General features: G+C 41.0%; 1 protein-coding gene across 3 annotated transcripts; it reads left to right on the forward strand.

Moving 5' to 3' along the window:
- Positions 1–502: 502 nt before the first annotated feature.
- Positions 503–24,986, forward strand: xrn1 (5'-3' exoribonuclease 1). Of its 3 annotated transcripts, none has more exons than XM_058088203.2 (40): positions 503–707; positions 1,693–1,925; positions 2,708–2,805; positions 3,623–3,732; positions 3,839–3,949; positions 4,025–4,110; positions 4,493–4,580; positions 5,402–5,570; positions 6,237–6,304; positions 7,289–7,426; positions 7,503–7,672; positions 7,760–7,849; positions 8,506–8,662; positions 8,994–9,113; positions 9,848–10,017; positions 10,108–10,225; positions 11,428–11,523; positions 11,610–11,713; positions 12,480–12,614; positions 12,689–12,851; positions 13,963–14,076; positions 14,152–14,250; positions 14,969–15,084; positions 15,191–15,337; positions 15,413–15,502; positions 15,888–16,023; positions 16,119–16,175; positions 16,595–16,727; positions 17,426–17,495; positions 17,588–17,783; positions 17,849–17,920; positions 18,009–18,092; positions 19,215–19,310; positions 19,390–19,530; positions 20,212–20,341; positions 20,525–20,697; positions 21,500–21,613; positions 21,731–21,836; positions 22,479–22,657; positions 23,345–24,986. In XM_058088203.2, exons 1-40 carry the CDS (start codon positions 633–635, stop codon positions 23,654–23,656), a joined length of 5,064 nt encoding a protein of 1,687 aa, XP_057944186.2. In that variant the 5' UTR covers positions 503–632; the 3' UTR covers positions 23,657–24,986. The 3 variants fall into 3 exon arrangements, with proteins under 3 accessions (XP_057944186.2, XP_057944195.2, XP_057944204.2); XM_058088212.2 differs by having other exon boundaries at positions 20,528–20,697; XM_058088221.2 differs by having other exon boundaries at positions 11,428–11,515; positions 11,608–11,713.
- Positions 24,987–26,001: the final 1,015 nt, after the last annotated feature.

Genomic DNA, 26,001 nt, shown 5'->3' on the forward strand with positions numbered 1-26,001 from the left:
CACCAGAGAGACTCTCAGACCATGAGAAACTACAATTTCCGGATTGATGGGAACAGACTGATGACAATAAAGTGACAAGCTTGTGAATCATATTCCAAAAAATTGGAATTACTGTAGGTATGTCAACAAGGTAATGAGCAATGACTGAATTCTTGTTTTTAAATATGCTTGCATTACTCATCTGTCGTAGATAATTTCCCCAATAATTTGCCAGTAGTGTTAATTTGCCTGAAAATATGCGAGATTATATGAACTTTGTTTTTTTCTCATTAAAAATATACTGAGATCAAAGTAAAAGTTGGGCCTGACAGAAATGTTAAAGTATTTTGGATTTAGAATGACACAAATTGGTATGTGCCAATTTGAGTCCACAAGGGTGTGCTGTGTTCACAATTCAAAAAAAATTTATAATTATTATAAAATGTGTCTTAATTGGAGTGTGGTTTAAAAAAATACTAACCGAACCACTGTGAGGTGGAACTAAAGTGAATGGCAACACGGCGGAAGCATTTAATGGACGCACGACGGACAATTAGCTGGAAACGAAACCCACTGGTCTCGTCCTGCTAAACGTAGAAGGATATTCTCCCAGTTTTTACTTGACGACAAAGACATTGAGCTTTTCGGCGAACATGGGGGTCCCCAAGTTTTATCGATGGATTTCAGAGCGGTACCCTTGTCTCAGTGAAGTTGTCAAGGAACATCAGGTGAGCGGTATTAGCTTAGCAACGCTAGCTTACATGACTATCCTCTAAACCCGACCAGTTTTCATTCAAGGAGATAACGCTACACTGCAATAAATACAATATAATATAATATAACAGTAGCAAGTTCATGTAGCCGCACACATTCGAACCAACTGAATACAAACTGAACAACCGGCACCAATTACGCAAGGACATTTGTTTAATTAGCGCATCTTTTTATATTTCAATTGGACTGATGAACGGGTTTTAAATATTGATTACCGAAACATGTTTTTCTTCATTTGTCCTTGTGGCCGAGATAGCTTCTCATCAACAACATGTAAACTACTGTTACTATTGTGTATGTTGTGTTTAGTGTGGTCAGCATCTCAACCACAAAGTTGTTCATATGTGATGGATGATTCAATAGTTTTTTTTTTTCAGTTTATTACAATTCAAGTTATGGCTAATTTATTTTCTTGTGCGGGTAAACAAAGCGTGAAAAACTGTTTCATCGTGTTTTGCGTGGATGGTGGATGGGTTTCCGTGTCAACAGGTAAGGAACCATGCAAGAGTGATGCAGTTTTTGCTGCTCAGCCAGTACAAGTAACACCCCCGCAAAATATTATGTTAATATTATCACTATGATTGTCTCAATAAGAACCAACTGGAAAATATTTTGTGGCAAAATAAAGACTGACACACATACTTTTGCATGCTCTGTCAGTAAAAGTGTCATGCAATCTGTTATATGTGCACTTTGAAATCATTTATTTGATGCAAAGTGCGTTATAAATTACATTTATTGTTATTATTATGTGCTTGTGTCCCTTTTTTCAGGAGCACTTTGTAAACAACAGATCACATCAAATAACGAAACTGATAAAACGGCTACTTAAACCATCAAAAAGTTGGCTCAGGCGTAATAAATATAAGAACATAATGACACAGTGGACCATGGAATATATTTTAAAATTATTACTCTTGATACTTTTGTTGACTTCAGATTCCAGAATTTGACAATCTCTACCTGGATATGAACGGGATCATCCATCAGTGCTCCCACCCAAACGACGAGGACGTCCACTTTCGCATCTCTGAAGAGAAGATTTTTGCAGACATTTTCCATTACCTGGAGGTGCTTTTCAGAATCATCAAGCCGCGTAAGGTCTTCTTCATGGCTGTTGATGGTGTGGCACCACGGGCAAAGATGAACCAGCAGAGAGGGCGGAGGTTCAGGTAGACCCAAGTACACATTCTCAGTCCGATTCTTGATCCCATTAAAGAGGTAGTTTAACATCTCCATTAGCATCGTTGTGCATTAGCAAGGATGTTGGATTTCTCTGATGAGGAATGTCCTTCCAGTTAGTTGGTGGGGCCATTTAAGTAAAGAGTTAGGCTTCTCAAAACAATATGCGTTCAAAAGAGTAATACGTTTGCTATTTTTTGTACTCATTGATAATGTAGTTATAATTAATAGCATGTCAGCATTATTAATCATTTATACATGATTCACTTACCAAAACTGGAATCTAAGAAAGTTCAAATGCACTGTCCTGTGTCCAGGTCCAAATGTCACTGTCACACTGGTAGAATTTTTGGCTAAAAAGTTACAGATTTTTTTAAAGTTTACTGAACCATTTTGGATCGTATCGTTCCAAATGAACCAATTTAGTTCTTGGATCGTATCGTGTCTTTACTTTTTTGTATTTTGGACCATTTTGCACACGACATCCTGGTTTTAGAGGATTGTTTTTTTTATTATTTTTATTCCATCCCCATTTTCTGGGGGGATTCTTTATTGATCTTCCAGGAATTACGTACATAAGTTTCCTTTGACCAGTGTTTATCCCAGCCTGGTATTTTTTTCTTTCTTAAACTTTGTTGGGCCCGACGTACCCTAGACACCTTTTGGAGCACAACACTGGTCGACATAAACAGAATCCACTGTCTAAACATTTTTATGCTTGTGTGTTGAAACAGTGTATTGATTGATGATGTGTGTGGTTGTATGAATCAAGGTCAGCTAAAGAAGCAGAAGAGAAGATCAAGAAAGCGCTGGATAAAGGAGAGGTCTTACCCACAGAAGCTCGCTTTGATTCAAACTGCATCACTCCAGGTGGGTGCTCTGGTCCAATCTTACAACTTAATCTTTATCAGTGAAGTCAGTGAAGAATTAGTGATTCATTGTTTATTGGATTTATCACATTAGTGTGCCCGTGGCCCCTTGCACCAAAGTAGGATTCAGACATCCAGGATAAATGACCGAGGAGGACACAAGGAGGCAAAAGAGCAACTAAAAAAGAAAGGCAGAACGCATGGCAGAGTATTACAGAGGCGGTCTGCAATACTTTTTCTGCAGAAGTAGTACACAAATACATAATGCCCTATCTATGAACTGTATAGCTTTATTTTATTAACACTAGGGATGTCCCGATCAGGACTCAGCTGTATTTGTATATACTGTATTCTCACGACTTTTTATCAGATCTATATGCGGTGGTACAGAGTGAGACCTCTTCACTCCATACAGCACAGTAACAGCTGCGTGTACGGCATGACATCACTTTCCTGCAGAATTGAAGAAGCTTGGCACTGTGTTTCTTCGTGCTTCTGTATTAAATTTTTTAAATGTATTATAGAAATATCGGATCAGTACTCGGACTCAGGGACAAAAAAATGAATGAATGAATAAATGGTTTCCATTTATGGTGAGAGCTGACCGAGATATAGCATGAGACTAAATAGATCCCGGACTTTAGCCTGGTCTGGTCTGGAACAGGTTCACTGCACAAAAAAAATCTCTATGACAAACAGCAATGAAAACACAATTAGATAAAAACACAGGCACTTCTTTCTAAATATTCTTTCTTTCTATATATTAATACTAAATATAAGTTGGTGGCAGTTGTTAGTTGTCACTCTTCTCCTTCCAGGGACTGAATTCATGGTGAGACTCCAGGACCAGCTCAAGTATTTTGTCCACAACAAGCTCTCCACTGACAAGCTGTGGCAGAATGTCAGAATCTACCTGTCAGGTCATGAGGTGTGTGCGTTTTTGCAAATGAATACTGTATCCGTGTGGTGCTCACCACAGTTTGTAAAGAAACTATCTGAGCAAACCTGAAAGTTTCAGTATCTGTCTTTTTCAGACCCCTGGGGAAGGAGAGCATAAGATCATGGAGTTCATACGCTCTGAAATTGCAAAGCCAGGTCATGATCCCAACACCCGACACTGCTTATACGGCTTGGATGCCGACCTGGTATGACTTTCACGTGCGTGTGTTTCAATGTGTGAATCATCTCTGAATTCTCATCTTCTTTGCCTGCTTTTCTAGATCATGCTGGGTTTGACCAGCCATGAACCAAATTTTTCTCTGCTCAGAGAAGAGGTGCGCTTTGGAGGAAAGAAGTCCCAGAAAAGGTTTGAATTGCTGGCATGCTCAGTATCTTTACAATATACTGTATATGTTTGAATGCAACAGAAGTATGTGTATAAATAGCCTAAAATCCCTATCCAGGCAATTGAAGCATTTTTAATGATTTGAAGGTTTTGAAAAGTTATTGAATTCAAGATAAAATGGTCGAAATAGCTGACTTACCTTCTTTTATAACAAGTAACTACAGCATCTGACTGAACAGTGCTTGTTAAATGGCTGAGAATGACATATTTGTAAGTATTACACCAGTGTGTATGTTCCCATGATCGGTTTAAAAGAAGGCATGGGAAAGATGTTTTCTAATATAATGATAGGGCAAACTGTGGATAATATTTGTATGAACTACAAAGTTACTTTTTCATCCAGGATCACCGCTCCAGAGGAGACAACCTTTCATTTGCTTCACTTGTCTCTGATGAGGGAATACATTGACTACGAGTTTTCAGCGCTCAAGGTGCGATACACTCATTCATTCATTCATTTTCTACCGCTTATCCTCACGAGGGCCGTGGGGGTGCTGGAGCCTATCCCAGCTGTCTTCGGGCGAGAGGCGGGGTACACCCTGGACTGGTGGCCAGCCAATCACAGGGCACATATAGACAAATAACCATTCCGACTCACATTCATACCTGTGGCCAATTAACCTAGCATGTTTTTGGAATGCCGGAGAAAACCCAAGCATGCACGGGGAGAACATGCAAACTCAACACAGAGATGGCCGAGGGTGGTGCGATACACTCCTGTTTCAAATGTTAAGAGCAGTTGGAAAATTGTTAGAATTGACATTTTCTACTGATGATTCATTTGGGCCGAGGATCGTCCCGGGGCCAGTGCCGTATCTTTCATCTACCACATGGCTTTCTTGTTCCATAGCCCTCAGGATCTTTGCAGAAGCTTCAAATTACTGTCTCTCTGCATCCAACCTAAGTAGCAAACTCACGCTGTGAGAGGCCTTTCTTATGCAGCTCAACAATCCAACCACGTTCCGAGAGGAAGGTCTTTGCCTTTGTCATGAAGTGATCATGACTGTGTAAAGACCTGAAGGAAAATGACATTGAATATATAATTATAGGCTGCGCTCTTTAACTTTTGATCAGCTGATGAACAGCAGATTTCACTTGAATGCTTGTTTGCAATACATTACTTACTCACTACGCTCACTTGTTTGTTTTTTGTTTGCATTGCGAAGCTCCATTCAGAACCTCCTAAAGATCTAACAGTCAAAAACATGAATTCTTGCCATTTTTCAAACGGTCTTAACATTTTGATTTTTAGACCCAAATGGGCTCAGATTACGACTTGGAAGGAATAATAGACGACTGGATTCTGATGAGCTTCCTTGTGGGCAACGACTTCATCCCGCACCTTCCTCATCTCCACATCAGCCACGATGCTCTGCCTTTGCTGTATAGGACCTACATCAGTGTGCTGCCTGACCTTGGTGGTGAGAAAAGATTGTAAAACTTCACATTGTGTTCACTTATCTAGCAAGATGCTGACTCACCAGTAAGCCCCATCTTCTGTAAATGTTGGTGTAAAAGCTGATACCTTTTCTTAAAGGGAACTATTATGCTTTTTATGGATGTAGTTAGAATGTTGTATTCTGGTGTTAAACCATGCCAGAGTCTCAGATAATGAGGTTTCCGCATTAGGAAGTGAGCCCTTAAAGGAGTTTGGGACGGCTCTGAAGACTCGTTTTCAGAGAGCGTGGTAAAACTGGAGTTGAGGGTGTTAGCAATGTCTCCCAGGAAGCTACATTTGTTTACAATTCCTAACAAGGAAACTCTCGGGTACAGGTGGTTGGAGTTATTATTCCCTACCAGCAAAGAAAATTAATCATAATAAACAAGGGGTTACTGTACTGTGAAGTTCTGAAGCAGGGCAGCGTCCGTTCCCATTGGAAAGAGGAGCGCTTGGCACAGTTTGGGCCGACTCGAGCGAGTAAGAAAGTATTTGCATTTGTTTGGGCCAGTCAGAGAAGCACAAAAAAAGATCCAGTAAATAGAACTTACTGTATTTGAAGGAATGTACAGTTACTAGGGTTATACACACACTCAAATCTGGCCTGATGACCTACGTTTTTACACTTATGCCTTTATATTTTTTTCAGGTTATCTGAACGAGAATGGCCACCTTAATGTTGCAAACTTTGAGAAATACTTGGAGAAACTTTCTGAGGTAAGTCATGCATCAAAATGAATGGATTTTAGTCTTTAATTCTAAATATCTATGGCATTCGTATCACAAAAGGAATGATGTAAGGATGTCCCGATCACATCTTCTGGATCGGGGTCCGAACCGCTGTATTTTTCAAAATCTGATCATATCAGCTTCTGGCACGATATCAGGATGATCCAGTTGCCGTATCACGTTCGTAACCAGTTTTCCAGTTTTTTATATATATAAAAATATAAATAAAAACTGGACTTGTGAATGGCGTATAGAAGGGTTTAGATTCTGTTCCACAGATGGTGGTAATGCACACCGAAAGCTGCTTGCCAACCGCCAATAAACAGAAGAAGAAAAACACAACAAAGGAGAATCCACCCTGACAACTTTCCGTTTGAGCTGGTACAAGATACCTCAATCGGATTGGGGAAAGGAATATTCCACCCTTATGAATTCAATTATATGTTCATTCGGATTGGCACTTTTTTTCAGAATGAGGTGTATACCAAGGTTCCATTCTTTCCATTTGATCAAATAAACCCAATGCAATTGGAATATTTGGCTCCATGTATACGTGGCTATATAGACAAACAACCATTCCCACCCACATTCATACCTGTGGCCAATTAACCTAGCATGTTTTTGGAATGTGGGAGGAAACCGGAGTACTCGGAGAAAACCCACACACGCATGGGAGAACATGCACACTCCACACAGAGATGGCAGAGGGGAGATTCCAACCCAGGTCTTTCCGATCCCCTGTGAGACCTACATGCAAAAGCTTATTACTTAAAAAAAAAAAAAAAAAAGAAAAGTTTGGGTTGCAAGACTATTACAAAAAATCATATCGGATCAGCCAAAGGTGGATCGGGACATCCCTTATGAGATTGTTGAGTGCCGTTATGGTCGTTATTCTGCCAAGAATAACAAATCTTGGGCCCCCATGCATAACCTACACAGGGTCTGTAAGTGCCTTTCTTTACCTCCATTCAGTTTGACCGGGAACACTTCAGTGAGGTTTTCGTGGACTTGAAGTGGTTTGAGAGTAAAGTTGGTAACAAGTACTTGAATGAAGCAGCCGGCCTTGCTGCAGAGAAGGAAGCTGCCAACAAACACAACAACAAGGAGGATGTAAGAACACTTTGTCTAAAATATATAATCCAACATTGTATGCTTTTAATAACAGCACACGTCTGTGCACCTTCAGAATGCCTCCCTCTCTCTGGCAGCTCTCACCTCATCAGATGAGGTGCCAGGAAGTGGGAAAGGAGCCGTGGTGGAAGAAGAGGAAGAAGAAGATGATATATTTGAGACTGAGTTCAGACAATACAAGCGCACGTACTATATGACCAAGATGGGGGTGGATGTGGTGTCTGAGTGAGTTTGTTGCCGCATGCACCGCACAACATGCACGAGAAAGAGCTTACCGCTAACGTCCGATGACATATGTTCATTATTTTGCAGTGATTTTCTGGCTAAACAAGCCAAATGCTATGTGGAAGGTATCCAGTGGATTCTACACTACTATTACCATGGCGTTAAGTCTTGGAGCTGGTGAGAAGTAACACATCCTGTTTATCATCATCATCATCATCTACTACTGCTGTTATGCTCCTCATAGAGGAGGGGTTGAAGGCAGACACCAATTTTACGCTAAATTGTTTTGGTGATAAAATAAAATTTTTCTCTCTTTCTTCTTCCGGCTCACTTCTTTCCCTTTTCTTCTTCTTCGTCTTATTCTTATTTTTTCCCTCTTCTTCGATATGAATTTCTCTGTACCAGGGAGGGTTTACAAAGAATGCTCTTGCAGATGGAAATGGAGTAAGAGTTCAGCTGTCAAGTTGAACAAACATGCCTTGACATCCAGTTTACAATATATAGTATGTAGTATGTTTACTCATGCCACAAATAGTGGGTAGTTAGTCGGGTTGTCACCTGTCACAAGGAAAGTATAGAAATGCTGTTTGCAAGTCAGAATCCTCATCTTGCGTTGCATGTAGCAATTCTGGTACAGTCCTCCACCATCTAGTCTGTCCATTCATTGTGTCCCGTGTCCATTGCCATGCTATCATTCTTCCTCCTTTCTTTTTCTTCTCGTTTCTTCTTCCTTCCTTTCTTCTTCGATTCCGTCTTCCTTATTCACAGACAAACGTGGTTGATTTCTCAGCCCACTGAGCTGATGAACACCTTTTATATCTGTGCCTCCCCAGGTTTTACCCCTACCACTATGCACCCTTCCTGTCAGACATCAAGAATATATCAGAGTTGAAGCTGAGTTTTGAGCTTGGAAACCCCTTCATGCCCTTCCAGCAGCTGTTGGCAGTCCTGCCTGCTGCCAGCATGGAGCTGCTGCCTGAGTGTTACAGGGTAAAACACACACCTTTTTTACCTTTCACACACACTACATGAAATTATTTGAAATGCACACATTACTTGGACTGGTTTTGGTGCAGATCCGGGTTAAGGCATTTTCACACTGTAGAAGAAACGCTTTGCTTTGCACATTACTGCTGCCTACTGGATTTTTGGAGTGGTACTACCAAGCATGTCATGATGTTTCACACTAGACACGCAAACACTCTGCTCTAGAGTTCTTGTTTTGATATTTTTACTTTCGTCTCATCAGTTTCGTCTATCGTCTTCTTTTAAAATAACCAAGTGCAAACATGATCTTAACGTTGGTTTATCTATGTTTTAGCACCTGATGACCAGTGAATTGTCGCCCATTATTGAATATTACCCAGTTGACTTCAAAACTGACCTCAATGGCAAGCAGCAGGAGTGGGAGGCCATTGTACTCATTCCCTTCATCGACGAGGTACGTACTTACTTGCAGCAGATCCGTCTATGCTAATCAATGAAGCCAGTGTACACTTTGTGGTTAGAGGTTGAAATACATTCAAATTCATTTGAGCTGTTCTTTCTCCAGAAACGTTCATTAAATCTACCGCTTATCCTCAAGAAGTTCACGGGGGGTGCTGGAGCCTGTCTTCAGGCGAGAGGCGGGGTACACCTTAGACTGGTGGCCAGCCAATCACAGGGCACATATAGACAAACAATCATTCCCACCCACATTCATACCTGTGGCCAATTAACCTAGCATGTTTTTGGAATGTGGGAGGAAACGGAGTACCCGGAGAAAAGCCACGGGAGAACAGAGAGATGGCCGAGGGTGGAATTGAACTCGGGTCTCCTAGCTGTGAGGCCTGCGTGCTAACCACTCTTACATAAACTTTACGCACGGTAATGTACGTAAGGTTTATGTACCACGAAAACCAGGCATACACGTCATATCCGCTGACATAAATTAACAAAAATACAGAAACATTAAATATACACATAAAATATCAAACAATATAAAATGCTGCATTCGTGTCTGTGGATTTGACCACTTCTCTGTCGTTTAAATTGGTTAGAGGTCCTGGCGCACCCCTAGCTTTGACTCAAAGTTTGCCTTTATCCATTCTAAAACCGTATCTGATGTGTTTTTTCATTGTCCTGTCGGAACACTCTGTGAGCCTCACCATGTTATCTTTTATATGTTTTTAACAGAGGCACTTGCTGGCAGCCATGGATGCCTGCAATCATAAGCTAACAAAAGCAGAGAGGGACAGAAATCATCATACAGAGTGCGCTCTCTACACGTACGAGGCAGAGAAAGACTTCACATACTCCTCCACTCTGCCTCAGCTCTTCCCAAACATCAGCCACTGTCATGTCAGGTGAACAAACTCATCACGAGATCCACAGGCAGATTTTGACACTGTTGTTCATCTGTGTTGACTGTATGTTCATGTTTTGGGGTTTCATAGGGAAGAAAACATTCCTATGGATGCCTGGCACGTTCCACTGAACCATATCAGCAAGAGTGTGGATCGCTCCGCCCTGTATTTCTGTGGCTTCCCCACACTGCATCACATCAAACACAAGGTATGGATGTCCGTACCCTCACATGCACAACCTTTTGTTGTAGGACTGGATGGCAATCATAATTACGATCTTTAGGTAGGTGTGCCACAGGGCACCATCATCGTGGTTTGTACCTACCTTGGTTTTAAAGGACTACACTTTTTAGGAATGTTGCCCTTATACAAGACATGAACACGTCTTTCTCTTTTATGTACATTTGATAGATAAACACAGACCACTAATTACAGCACGTATGGGACATCTGAAAAAGTCTCCAAAAAGCGCCAACAATGCTTCATTTACATATAATCTGACATGCATATTAACCAATCGCAGCCACAGTGTTATTCATTCATTCATTTTCTACCACTTATCCTCACGAGGGTCGCAGGGGTCGCCAATTAACCTAGCATGTTTTTGGAATGTGGGAGGAAACCGGAGTACCTGGAGAAAACCCACGCATGCATGGGGAGAACATGCAAACTCCACACAGAGATGGCCGAGGGTGGAAGTGAACTCCGGTCTTCCAGCTGTGAGGCCTGCGTGCTAACCACTCGGTCGCCGTGCAGCCCACATTGTTATTAAAATGTTTACGTCAATCAACCTACACTACTGGTGCATTGAGACTTCGTTATACCACACCGAGTATACCACTAGCCGGCTACCCAGCACGTCAGCACTGCTCTCACAATGCCCCAGACCACTACCATATCTACGCTATTCCAGGGCTTAATGTATTCCGGCATCGTGCCAGATCTCCGGCGTTTCAATATGACCAACGAAAAAAAAGAGTGTGTTGTGTTGTGTAGCGTATTGGTCAAGAGACATCTGGACAATCTTGGTTTAAATCTCATTGTGGAGTCTGCATGTACTCCAACTTCCTCACACAGCCCCACAACATGCATGTTAATGTGGTGGTTAATTGGAGACTCTACGTTGTCCATAGGTGTGTATGGTTTTTGTTGTTTGCAATTGGCTGTGTTCCCCGCCTCTTGCCGGGATACCCCCATCAATCATAGAAAGTGAATGAATGATGTATTATTTACTATCAAGTGGTGGAAATGTGTTTGGTGGGACATCCTATCACATGAGTATTGTGAATGTATATACTGTATGTATAATGTGTATATATGTACTGTGTGCATATACAAACGGTTCATAAAATTAATAATGAGCATTTCTTGTGTTTATTCTCCCTCATGCATGGCCTCAATCAATCTTAGTTTAACATGAAGAAGAGTGGGGTGCTGGTGTTCCAGCAGCCTAGCAGAGGTGAGAACATGATGTTGGACATCCTCCCTGGTGAGCAAAAGGAAATGGTAAGCTTGATCTTGCTTCTAAAACACACACACTACCAGTCGAGAGTTTGGATTCATGAATTATATTTAATAATTACATCTTCTAGCTTTGTGATCACGTTGCTGAACAAGTACTGGGGAAGGCCGTGTTTGTCAACTGGCCACATCTGGAGGAAGCTCGCATCGTCGCTGTGTCAGATGGAGAAACGAAGTAAGGCATGGTTGATATAAATTATATCTACGTATGAAGATGATTCTGCAGACAACACAAACAGTGTACAGTTATCTTTTGTTTATTGTTGTTAATTGGTTGCAAACCCAACCATAGAGTAGGATTCCTTATTTATAAATTGAATATTTTCATAGCTAGAGCGTAGAAACCCTGTTTATGTCCTTCTTAATGCATTTTTTGAACTAGACATGACACCCGATAGTCTCCTTTATACTAAGGGTGTGGAAAATAATCGATGCGCATGCGTGCGATGCGAGTGCATCGGCTCATTCACCGGGTATGGATGCAATTGACGGGTGAAATCTAGATTCATCGCAATGTGTTTGAGTATGGGTAAAATCCGATGCAAGCGCCTTCACCCCATATGCTGTTCCCCATTATTATTAGGCGTTTTGTGTTAAATACAGACGGAAGCCGTGAGGCACATACAACTACTAGTAAAACAGCATGGACGTTCGTAGCAAGCAGCAGCGAGGAAGTTTCTATATTTAATCCCTATACATTTACATTTAAATTTCTATATTGATTTTGCATGGAGACGCTGCAGGAAACATTATTTTTTTGCCATGAAAACTAATTTTAAATCTATTGAACAATTATAATGCTTTAATAGAGTGTTAAATACTACATTTCACAAATGACTTCTCTGTATTCCACTTGCTCTTTTTCTATATTCACCATCATTTGACTTTAGGCAGACATGACTCTGAATTTTATTTGAGTTATATACTTTTTCTGCTGACAGGTTTTCTTTGCATGAACCGCAAGGCGTCCAAAGAGTCTACGACAGACCATCCACACCTCCCCCCATCAAAGTCACTTTCCTCTCGGACAAGGAACAACGGGAATGGGAGAAAGAAGTCCAAGGAATCACTGAGCAGTAAGCATTCATTTTATTACAGTTCAGGTGTATGTGGGGGAGAGAGATACACACATATTATTATTTTTGCACAGGTTTCTGAAGAGGAAAGGCATCATAGTGAATGAAACATCAGTGGTTTTATATGGGCAGCTGCTAACAGGAAGGAAATACATCCCTAAAGCCAGCGGTGTGGTGGAGCTGGAGAAACAGTGGGCAAAACAGGTCATTGCTTTTGCCCACCAGACTGTGGTCAAGGTACAGTACATTGAGAACACTTGCAGAGTCGCATAAAAACTGCTGTAATGTAGAGTGTCACAAGACACCCAACTCAAAAGACAAAATTATGCATGATATTGGATCCACAAGAAACAGAACGAGAAAAGATTTTAACATTATTTTGAATGAATGTGGAAAAAAACGTGATAAAATAAAGCTGTGCAATTTGAATCTCACTCTCCACTAGCCCGGCGCATCCATGTTCACATCAATTTCGCCGTCAAACATCCGGGTTCCGGCCAATCATTGTCAGAGTCTGTCATCGTTAGGTAGTCCTCCTGACAGCTCCACCGTCATGGCGTCATTTGCACCATCAAACATGCCGGGTTCCACTGTGGGAGTCTGTCGTTGTTGGGTGGTCAGTGGTCACCGGGCGCAATGTCACTTTGAACGCCCCTCCTAGCATGCTAGCAAGCTTTCAAATCACTTGACTTTCACAGGAGACATAGTAGCAGTGTTGTTGGACTGTCCCAGAGGCGTGGCGGACGTTAGAGTACATGCTGTACGTAGTATTACTGTACGTGTAGTTCTCTGATTGGTTTATTGCTCTCAGTATACTATTACTTCCCTGAGTCAGCAGAAAATAGCCTACACTCAGTCAAGTGGAGAGCTTATCTAGCAGTTTTAGAGATTTTGGAACACACATAAGGCGCACCACATTAAAAGGCGCATCATCGATTTCTGAGAAAATTAAAGACTATTAAGTGCGCCTTATAATGCGGAAAATACGGTACATGAAAACCGTAGAAAATAAGTGAGTGTACAAGTTAACGCGTTGTAATATGAATGGTCAGTGTCGGCGGGGGCCGGCAGAGGGGCGGTCCATCATGGTGTCAATGGTTCAGTATGAGTACCACCCAAGGCTGTGATTCTTTCGGCTTTAGCCATTGAATGCACATTATTTTGCCGGAGTTGCTTGAAGGCAGCATTTATCAATACGGTTGTCTGAATTTGTTGTGATTGATTGATTTTTCCCATCCCTTGTGAACCTTGGTAGTTCTTTATTTGTAACTCACTCTGCGTACAGACATTCATGATGTCAACATTGTAATTATAATGTAATAATAATCCCTGTCCTCACTGTTTCTAGGACATTAAGGCCTTTTATTCATCTTTGACCAGTTTCAAGCGCCTGGAAGACCTCTTTCCTCCTCACAGTACTGTATTCATGGTGGGGAACCCCTACTATGCTGCCATGGGAGAGGTCTGCCTACTTCAGCGTTCATCACATCCAAATCAGTCACTAGACTGCAATCACTTATGCATTCGTTCTTTACAGGTGCAAGATTCCAGTGATGTCATCAAAGATGGCCGTGTCCGTGTGATTTTCAACGTGCCACATGAGCCCCAACTCGAAGTCTTAATCCAGAACCAGCATGTAAGACACACACACTGTACACTTAGGAATAAAATATTTTCCCTGTGTTGTAAAATAAGTGCCGAAAGTCATGATACAGAACTCAAGACCATCTTTGGCAGGAACAAGCACCCCCTGGTCTTTGTAGTTCCACAATGAGTCACCTTCAGCCACCTCGCCATACTGGTGGAAGCCGCTCATAGCAATACACCAACAGTTTGCTTTAAGTTGTTATTTACTATCAGGTGTAGTGTCAGTATTTCACATTCACACTTTCAAAGGTTACAGGTCATCAACATAGTTTATATCATTGAGTAAATCACATTTCAAATCAATAGTTCCTCATTAGTTGTGTACATGACCTGAGTAGGATGTCAGTGAAAATACTGTCGCTACATAGCGTTCATTTCAGTCAAAGTCAAGGGAACAGTAAAAAGTTTAACAAACACACCCGTGAGAAAACACATTCATGACGCACAGCGCAGCCGTGAAACTCCTTTTTGACATACAGTAACTACCCCTACAAGTGAACTGTTAATGATTGTTATTGATATAGATAGCTTATTGATATGGCCATCTATCACTGTGTTGGTACGCTATATAGTATATTTACCTGGAATGGCCAATCCCAACAACCAGTCATTTATTATTAAATTATATGGCCAAACTTTTTCATACCATTGTATATATCTAATTTCCAAGGTGTGTTTCTGCATTGACTGCCTTTTGTATTTTATAGAAATATTGCGTGAAGTACAGCCCTGGATATGTTGTGGCATCCCGTCTTGGCATTACGAGCTACCTTGTGTCCCGCTTTTCTGGAAGCATCTTCATTGGCAGAGGGTCGAAAAAGAAGTTGAGTATTAAGTCTTCTCTCACAAGCACATTGAATGCTGCTAAATACGTCTGCTTGTGCTACTGTGTATCTATTGCGCTTCATTAGCTCTCTTCTCTTTCTTAGTCCCTGTGGGGAGCAAAAAGCAAATGTTGGCCTCAACCTGAAGTTCAATAAGAAGAATGAGGAGGTTCCTGGATACACAAAGAGAACCGAGAAGGAATGGCTCTACTCCGCTGCTGTGGAGGAGCTTTTGGCTGAATACTTGGAGAGGTGAAGACGGAGAATACTGTCATTTTTTTTAATTGGATTAGAATCATTGACATGTTCCATTTGTATGTTGAACAGATTTTCAGAGGTGTTTGACACAGTTTCCAGAAACTCTCATGACGACATCTTCTATGAAGACGACATCTGGCCTGGAGAGGACCAGAATGGGTAAATGCATACTTTTGTGTTCAAGCTTACTTATATTAACCAAAATGCTACAGTGTTTACAGCTTTGGGGGTTGAGGAAAGTTGATTCCAATTTCTATATTCTGGCTGTAAACTGAAAACATTTGGGTTTTGAATGAGGACAGAGAGCAGCAGTTTAGTCTTTATTTCCAGGCATTTACGTCTGAATTGGATGCAAAACCTGGATCACAGCACCTTTTTGTGTGAAGCCACCCAGAAGTATTGGAATGTGTGGCTGGTTGTAACCTGGCAATCACATCATAAATAGTTGTTTTGTTTTCAGCCATTACTGCAGCTAAATCATGCATTACCATCCATGCTTTCAGTATGTTTAATTCCTTGGTGATTGTGAATGGATGATCCACAGGGCTGAAAAGGTGACTGAAATCACTGCATGGTTGAAAGGTCACCCTGTCAGCTCCATCAGCAGGGCATCATGTGACTTGCAAGTGCTGGATGCTGCTATCGTGGAAAAAATTGAGGAGGCTGTGGAGAAAGCCAAGGTGATAGACACAGCCTACTCCTATACTCTAAGTACACCTTTCCAAGTGTTGGCCTTCCTAGAACACATTTTCTCTGCTGGTGTTCTCTCTCACAGGTGAAAAAGAGCACCAAGAAAGTTCGTGTCACTGTCAAGCCACATCTGCTCTTTAGGGTTAGTAGCTTTTCTTTATACAATAGGAATGTGAAATCTGTCTGCTGGAGTCGCATATTCATCCTTCTGGCCACATCAACAGGAGAGCTGTGAACATATTTCATTTTCTTAACCAATCCATGCATATGCTTGGTCAATGAATAATACAATACTTTATTTTCTGATAATAACCATCATCTAGAGGCCTTCCCTTCTGATTCAAAATGAGTACCTGAAAGTGGAGTTATTATTTATTGTTCTTTTTGACTTTTCTCTGACTTTTGTCAGGCACTGCATACTGCCTTACTGGACACCACCATAATTTTAATGAAATGAAATGAAACCGGATAGGACCCTTTAGGGGCCCAAAGTATGACATTCATTCTTATTTATGAGTGTTTGGTAACTTGTGCCATGTTGTCTGTTATTTCCACGCATAGCCTTTGGAGCAGCAGCAGGGAGTGGTCCCAGACCCTGATGCAGAGTATCGCCTATTTGACAGAGTCATCAATGTCAGGGAGAGCTTCACTGTCCCGTTGGGTCTCAGAGGAACAATCATTGGCATTAAAGGAGGTAACATGCCATTATAAATAGATTTACAAATCTACAATATGTGTACCTGGCTGCAAGGTGGTTGAGTGGTTAGCGCGCAGACCTCACAGCTAGGAGACCAGGGTTCAATTCCACCCTCGGCCATCTCTGTGTGGAGTTTGCATGTTCTCCCCGTGCATGCGTGGGATTTCTCTGGGTACTCCGGTTTCCTCCCACATTCCAAAAACATGCTAGGTTAATTGGCGACTCCAAATTGTTCATAGGTATGAATGTGAGTGTGAATGGTTGTTTGTCTATATGTGCCCTGTGGTTGGCTGGCAACCAGTCCAGGGTGTACCCCGCCTCTCGCCCGAAGACAGCTGGAATAGGCTCCAGCACCCCCGCGACCCTCGTGAGGATAAACGGTAGAAAATGAACAAATGAATGAATAAGTGTACTTATGAAAGCTGATTTTAAAGGGCTATGAAACTAAACCTACCTTGTCCATTTCTGCTCAATATTTGTTCTGCCTTGTGGCGCCACATCAACTGCCACCTCGCTGCCTTGTCTCAGACTTTGGTGTGGGTACGCTACACCGTGGGTACGCTAACCGGAAAATGTATGCAAACGAAAGCACAGTTTTGGCGTGAATTTTTTTACATTAACCGAAAATTATCCTAACCGAGGTTCCACTGTACATGGATCTAGTCAGTGACTTGCACGTGTGTTTGGCCTTTCAGCGGAGCGCGAGGATGAGGTTCTCTATGAAGTGGTGTTTGATGAAGAATTCGCTGGAGGCCTTAACATCAGGTATTCAGCGCCACATGCTCAGTGTTGGAAATGCAGTCATACAGTCAAACATAGTAGAACATCTAAGACGGAAATATATGTCATCTCCTCAGGTGCACATCACCTCGTTGTTACCGCCTCCCTCCATGCGCTCTGATCAACCTCTCCCACGGTAGCCGAATGGATCCCACGTCCCACAAACTCACCGCCATTGTCAAACCTCAGCCCGTCGCCGCTGCCAACTTCAACTCACACCATCACCTGGGCAACCTCAACCACTCACCGCGGTCACCGTTTATAGCCACACAAGTAAGAGATATTGTAATCTTTGCATTGACTTGGTATTAAGAATATCTGCTCAACCTTATATTCAGCATAACAAACACGCTGGGGTCAAAGGCAATGGCTCTACCTCGAAGGCTTCCATCCAGAAACAACAGGCCAAGGTGAACTTTTGTCTGCCCTCTTTGCCCATTCATGCAGTATGCAGTGAAGACAGATTTTACATTAGCGTTACTTTTTCTCCACATGCAGAGTAAAGAGGCGTACGCAAATGTGTGGCAGTCTCTGCAGAAGTCTGCCCCTCCTCATCAACCTCCTGCTCACTGGCAAAATAATGTAAGTTTTCCATCCTTCGATACATTGTGGGACACATTTTCTAGTGGATGCTATGCATTATTGTATCACCCTCTAAAACAGTGGTTCACAAACTTGAATAGATTATTGGGAAAAGGAAGCATGTCCCTTCATGAATGTACGCACACACACCCGGACGTGTGCTAGGCCTGCTATACTGTATGTGTTGACTCCTCCAGCCCATCTGCCACCATGTCATTGATGCACTACGAAATAGCCTTGTTTGACCAAGGCATGGTCTATAGTTTGTCTGGCTCAAAATAAATCCTGTGTCTTATTTTTATTTGTTTCTAAATACCTGAGCAAACGTGAAGGTGAACCTTTGCACATTGCCCACAAGTACAGCGGTTAGTGACACACACAAGTGCATTTTCTTAACATAGGATTCCTTATACAATACAGTATATAAATCAAATATGTTTTCAGTTAGATCTTGGAAAATGTGCTTACGACCTTCTAAATGTCACTTTTTTTAATATTATTAGAACTCTCATATTGCCCAATATTGTAGATAAAAAGAATAAGATGTTAAAGACATAAATAAGACTCATGCGTGGAGGAGACAGGAAGTGATGTCAGGGGTTTGGCATGGGTTACAGCCGCTAAAATCGCCCTTTTATGCAGGGTTGGGAGATAATTCAACCTACAATAAAAGCTTATTGTTCCAGGGATCAAGTCTGGTGCTTGTGTCTCACCACAACATTACAGTACCATTACTAACTAGTAACCAGTGTGGAATACTACATATTACGTCTATGAATGCCTTATATTTGTATTTTACTCCAGTTATTTTTGTTTAAAAACTGTTTATTTCAGCCAAAAAAACAAAACTTAAAATGTATTATGTGGCCGAATTCAACCACAAAACAGCATGCTTCATTATTTAAGATATTTTTGAAACTCCATGATGGAGTGAAGTGGCAAGGGATTACTGGGTGATGTTGGAAATGTACTGCTGATCGGGTTTTATCAATTGAACAAATGAGTTAACATGTTCTGTGTTGAGCCTACATACTGAATATACGTACAAACTAGAATGTGTTCATGCTGTTTGTTTGTTTCTTTCAGCTTTTTCCTGATTTTGTATCTGTGTTTATTTCCTAGGCCTCCATGGCTCCCATCAGATTGTTGAAGAAAAATGAAGATGCCATCTCCCTTTTGCCTCAGCAGAACAGCGTCAACAAGATACACAGTTCTAAAGTGAGTTCGACACACTTGCCTATTTAGTTCTGGGGTGTTCTGTAGAATATCAGGTTTCTGAACATATTATGTGTCTTAGACATCTGCGGAGTTTGAGGACCTCATAGCCAGCCTGAAGATCTCGAAGGAGAGCCAGGAGACACCAAACCCTTCTTCTACCCCTGCACCAACCACTACCATTCAATCAGATGGACCATTGTCCCCACAGTCCTTTGCCATGGTGAGTAGTGTTCCCTCATCTAGACTGCATCTTAATGTCCTTGTTTTATTCTGGAAATATGATAATGTAATCTACAGTATCGGTTTGGTTTTTCTTTTGAAACAGAACTACTAACTAATACAATAATGACCTTTGACGATGGTACATGTTTCGGCACAGAGGCATAGCGATTTCCCACACACAATTAGGTGAGAAGGACAGGAAGTGTTTATGGCATCTGGTCCGTAAAGAAATACATTGCTGTCCGCTGACGTCTTGGAAGTCTGGTATAAATAAAGGACAGGAGGCCCCTAAGTCGTGTACACAGCTTGTCTCTTTAGGGACTGTCAAGAGACCCCAACACGCACGTCCTGTTTCAGGTGGCTGGTACGGGTCGGTGTGTTGAAGCCTGTTTTTTCCCCTCATTATGATATGTTTGAAGTACAAATGAACCCGGGGGAAGTTACCACAGGCACGTCGCATAAAAGGAGTGATTGATTTGTTCACAACACAGTCCAGGTAACGGTGCCTCCTTGGTTATTGGAACAGTATTTCTGATGTTATGGGGAGGACGTCATCATTCCTCATTTTGGCCCAATATATGATGATGATGGCACCACTCTACTTGGCTACTGTGAAGGTTTTACTGGTCACCAAGCTCGCATAATTGGCTAAGATCATGTTTCAACTCTGTTGTTGTAGAAGGGCACCAGGGTGTTGAAGGAGATGCTGAAGATCGACAGCGCTGGATCAGGAAGCACTTGCCCTCAAGAGGCAGGCACTTTCTCTGAAGGCCAGACGCAAAACCCGAGGAGAAAGTCTAAAAAACTAGGTACTGTTGTTGTCCCTCTTGATTTCACATTACTGTATAACCGTCAGCCTTACGTCACAATCTGAGCAAAGTAGTTCAAATAATATCTTCTTTTGATATTGTAGTAGTTTTAGTAAACCTCCGCTACATATCAAGTGGACACATGTACAATTTAGTGCAACCAGCCTTTTCTTCTCCTTTCAGCAGCAATGATGACCATTCCCCACGGAGATCCAGCTCAATCATCTCCTGATGTGCCTGTCACCCCTGTAAACCAGCCCAACTCTCTAATGGCCAGCAAGGTGTCAGAGCTGGCCTGTGTGTGTGTCACTTTAGACATGGCGCCACCGGAGTTCAGCTTTATGCACAACAGACAGGTAACACCGTAAAATGTTGCTCTTTCTTTGAAAAGCTTGGAACCTGAAATGCACTCAGCCACCCCAACATGTTTTTAGTTAGAAAATCAGATCCTCCACTGACAGCCAGCCTTTGACTCTGCAGTAAATACACATGTTGTGTAGGGGAGTAATGTCACCTGTATTTGTACATGTACTATTTATCAGATATTTTTTTAATGAAATTTTTGGTTTGATACATAGGCTTACTGATGGATGCAAATTAAGAGAAGGACAGGAAGTGTTTATGGTGTCACCGATCAACTTGGTAAACAAATATGTGTCCAAAACAAAGTACAGAGCTAATTAATTATGAAACATTCATTCAACACAGCACACAGCTATGGTCGTTAAACAATGCCTGATGCGTGAAATATGAAGAACAGTGACCTACCAGAAAAGTCATTTGTCGATGTACGCGGACACACACATGTATATTAGGGCTGTGAATCGATTAAAATATTTAATCCGTATTAATCACATTTTGTCCATAGTTAGCTGCACCGCGCAAAGCTAGTGTGAGCCTACAACAGGGATTTCAATCTGCTGTAATGCTTACGGTAGCCCTAATGGAACTGTGACAGATTCAGTGTGAGCCCGGGGTTACTGTGTCCAAAATGAACCCAACCATCACCTTAAACCTAAAGTATGTACCAAGTTGCCGTGCTGGTCTACCATTACACCCCTACTGGTATCTAATGTGGAGATGGGAAGTGGGATACGTTGTGTGTAGCTGGTGTATGAGACTTTATACAGTATATGATGTGTGTGTGTGTGTGTACAGGGTGTGGTGGTGTGTCAAGTCAAGCTGTCCAATGGTTTGATTGTTCACGGGCCGCAGTGTCAATCAGAAAACGACGCCAAGGAAAAAGCTGCCTTCTTTGCCTTACAAAGACTGGTATCACACTCTTTTTGTTCAGTGTTTGTGTGTGTGTGTGTGTGTGTGTGTGTGTGTGTAGCACTTCAATATGTTGTCAATGAGAAGTAATGCAGTGGAACCGTTTTTCTTTTTAAGAATTCACTGGGGTCAGGCTTCCCTCTTCAAACTCCTCTCTACCATGGTGTTGGACGCATGCAAGCTCCGCCCATCAGAGCCATGCCGCCTGTCTTTAACCAGCCAGGTGAGGACCTGAATCCTCATACAGGTGTTCCTGTGAAGCGTATACACACACACATTCCTATGAAAACAAGTAAGCAGTTTGATGGAGCAAAGATGATGCCCAATACTGTTACAACCTTGAAAGACCTCCGACTGAAGCATTTGTGCAACTTGATTAGCATTAGCATTAGCCCCAGACACTAACTTCAATGGGTGGCTTTGACAGATGAAATATATCCATGAAGTGCTGCAACACAGGTCCATGAAATAATGTGGTCAATAGTAAAATCAATTGTTTTCACCCACACATTTTCACAACACATTGATGTCTTTATTTAATGGTGTATTTATTCATTTCAGCAATGAACTCCACATTTAATAACACATTTATGGATTTCATTCCAATTTAATTTCATTATTGACACATTGAAGTAATTAATCCATTATGATGGAGTACTGTGTAACAATTGGTGTCAATATGTTTTAAGTGTACAGGGTGATTCAAAAAGAACGTGCCAAAATCATCAAACAATATTTTAAAAAACCACACACGTTGTACATACGTACCTTCACGTTTTTATTTCATGTTTTGGAAGAGTGGCCTCCACCGCCAGCAGCTCTACTTGTGTAATACCTGTCCGTGTTTTCCTCCTGCTGCTTGTAGGTGGCTTGCTGATGCCCCCACAGGGTTGTGGTCCTGCCCCCATGTGGGGAATGCCTCTTCCTCCCCACCTCCACCACCAGAACCAAGCCTTCTACGGAGCACCAGGAGTGTTCCCTGTGCGGCCACAGCCTGTGACCACACTGCCTGTTGGCTCACACAACCAGTTCATCCCCTTACAGGTCGCTTACACATCATCATAATCATAATCAGACTCTTTGTTTATGGGGTGCGTTTCAACATTCATACTTGTCAGTGTTTAGTTCCAAACTTCAACAGTAGTCATATTATATTTCAATAAACATGTAAAAATAAAATAAAAATGTAAAAATAAGTGAGGTGTTACCACCCTTGCTGGACAGAATCATAACACATCATTTTAATAAGAATAATTGAGGCCACCATTTTGTTTTTATTTTCATGATGGGAGTCTTGGAGTCTCTAGTCGTTCCAAAATGTCTCAAACTGATTCGACAATGCTGACAGACGCATATTATTATTATTATTAAAAATATTATTATTAATAATTATTAAAAATAATAATTATTAAAAAGTAATTATTTAAAATAATAATTAGAATTAATAAAAAATAATTTATAAATAAATACATTTTATAGTTAATAATTATTAAAACATAATATTATTAATAATCATTCAGAAATAATTTCTCATAAATAATTATAAAGACCAATATGAACCATTTATTAAGAAGAAATATATTGAATACTAAGGAATAACAGATGTTTTCATATCAAAGAATAATAATTATGAAGAATATTAATATAGGAAAAAATGTGAATGATCATATCATATTTTTAAAGAATAATAACGACAAGTTCAATGTTTACGTGAATGTTTTCTGTCGACAGGTGACCAAGAAGCGTGTGTTGGCCAACAACAAGAAGAAGCAGGACACACGAGAGTTCTACAGCGCCGCCCAGACTGTGGCCAAGAACCAGAGAGGCCAGGACACCCGCTCTGGCCAATCACAAGCTCACAACGTCAGAGAGACCCAACCAACGTCTAAGGTAGAAGCAGCTTCCAAGCCCACGCCGGACCCCCACACGCCCCCCCAGCAAAACAAACCAACAGCAGCCTGCCACACATCTGGCTCCGCCTCCAAAAGGAAACACAGAAAGCTGGCCGTCACCTTTGAGTCGGGTAAAGTGTCCGAGCAGTGAGCTCCTGAAGCCTCACGTCTACTGCATATTGCAGTTTCGCACTGCCCCAGTAGATGGTATTGCAGTATTACTGCCACACTGTCACAGTCATTGATTTCCACAACACCCATTTGGATTTATGACGACTTCAGTGTCCACTTCAGCAGGGGTGTCCTAACTTTCACCACATTGAGAAAAATACTCTAATTTGTATCACACACAGTAAAAGGTTGAAGATATTCCCCGCCCGGCGATTAAATAGAAAAACTGTTATACTATGCCACTAACGGCCCCCCCAGCCACACATGGGACACCCCTGCTGTAACATGTCAGCATGTTGGAAAAGAACGCTGTAAATGTAATGATGCAGCCGAGTCGGCCATGCTTCAAACTCCAGTATTTCCTTTTATATTCAACACTAGATGACATCATTTGGAATAGATTTACCCTACGTAATCAGAAAATTTTACGATCCAAACCCCCTTGGGGGGGTCCCAAAGTCATTTGCAGCCCACAGCTCAATTTCTGTTGGCATTGTGAAAATAAACATAATTGGAAAAAAAACATAATTGGGGAGGAAAAAAAAAATACTTGTTTTTCTGAAAAAGTTAGTATACCCCTGATGTGTGATGCGAACATGATTTTTACGGTCTTCCAGCGAGGTGAAATGTGCCTACTCAGCAGTGCACGCCTTTTTTTTTTAAGGGAGTGTTCATGAATGGAATATTCATGCAAAAAAAAAAATTGCCCATGATTTCCTTTTCACTTTTTACAGTCTTTTATTTCTTTGAGCGGCAACTTTTTTTTTTATACTTTTTAATGCAATGTCATAAAGATGTGGAATTGAAAAGTCGGGCTGTAAACTTGACTGCAGAAGAGCAGCGCAAGCTCACTCACTGACTTTTTCTTTCTTCCATTCTGACTTTTTAGAGTTGATTTTAATAGGTGACCTTTAAAAAAAAAAAAAGGTAATATTTTCTTTCCAGATGCATCTTCCCACCTTTTTTGAGTCAGTACAACGTGATGGTGCAAAACAATTGGTTATAATTGATTTGCCAACGTAAATGACAAGTGATGGACGTCCCAATGTAATGTTTACGATAGTGTTTGATGTGTTTTAGGGAATACAATGAAAAGCTTCCATGTTTTTACTTGTATTGGACGTGTGTACAAATCTTTGTAAATGCAGTCAGACCATCGGTCATGTGATCATATATTAATCAACATTTCATCATGAAATGCTCAAAGGTTAGATGGTATTGGACAAATTTACTGAGTCCGAGTTTTGATTGTATGATTTCATCCTTTGAAATGTGTGGACATATTTACCAAATTAAACCTTTCGGTCAAAGATTGTTATGGATGCTTTTTACACTGCATTTTGCATTTTGATTCAATTTTATGTTAACATATGTTAACATAACATTACGTCTGCGCTCCGTACTTGCGTATGTTTTTGCGTAACCCATTCTCAGTGGATGTCATAAGACGTTATGCTAACGAACTCTTTTAATAATAGTCACAAATAAAATAACCCCCAATATATTACATATATGAAGTATGGTTAGTGATCTATTACATTTAAAAAGTAATTACCACAGCACGTGATTTCGCCGAAGCGTTTCGTGAAGATTTGCTAAAGAAGGAAGTGACGTAGACGTCGCGTGGTGACTCCCCGGATTTAGACATATAGCGTTTGTGCTAGGTTTTTTTTTACTTTAAATACTTTATTAACAAACAGATTGGCATTACAAATGAAACCAAGTACTACAGAACATATTGACATAGAAATAGCCCCTTTACATATATAACCAAAGCAAACTAAAATAAGTAAATAATTAAAATAAAACAAAAACGGGGGATACAAAATCAAGGTTAGGCCAGATTGGAATAGACCGGATGTGCATTTTTGGTCTTGATTACTTTCAAGGATTTTAAGTATAATTTAAAATAGTTTTGAAAAGTAGTTATATGTAGTAAGATCACAAAAATCTTTGAAATTCTGATCTATTTTTCGAATATATTGGCAAATACCTTCAAGAAAAGACTTCTGATCATTGGTTGCCATCTTGAAGCTATATAAGTTCTGGTAGAAAGTTAAATCTGGTATTTCCTTTTCGTCTGTGACCTCAAGGCCATTTATGATTAGTGATTTGATGCTATTATTTTTTTGCCTTTGCTTCTCCAGCCGACAAAAAATATGCTGAAAAATTCATTTTTTCTTCTTCTGTCCATTTGGCCCTGGATCTAATAAAAGCTCATTTTGCTTTATTCATGTACATTTCATCCAGTTCAGACTGTAACGTTAATGATTTGTTTCCGTCATCTTTTGTGGGATTAGGAAGGTATCACAGATGAAATTATTC

This window comes from Doryrhamphus excisus, linkage group LG11, assembly GCF_037039965.1.
Source record: "Doryrhamphus excisus strain RoL-2023G ecotype Guam linkage group LG11, RoL_Dexc_Guam_v1.1, whole genome shotgun sequence".
NCBI classification, from domain to species: domain Eukaryota; kingdom Metazoa; phylum Chordata; class Actinopteri; order Syngnathiformes; family Syngnathidae; genus Doryrhamphus; species Doryrhamphus excisus.

Coding starts and splice junctions, on each gene's coding strand:
- xrn1 (XM_058088203.2), top strand. CDS start 633: ATGGGGGTCCCCAAGTTTTATCGATGGATTTCAGAGCGGTACCCTTGT. Junction 8,663..8,993: donor TGCTGCCTGAGTGTTACAGG/GTAAAACACACA, acceptor TCTATGTTTTAG/CACCTGATGACCAGTGAATT. Junction 15,085..15,190: donor GGCAGAGGGTCGAAAAAGAA/GTTGAGTATTAA, acceptor TCTCTTTCTTAG/TCCCTGTGGGGAGCAAAAAG.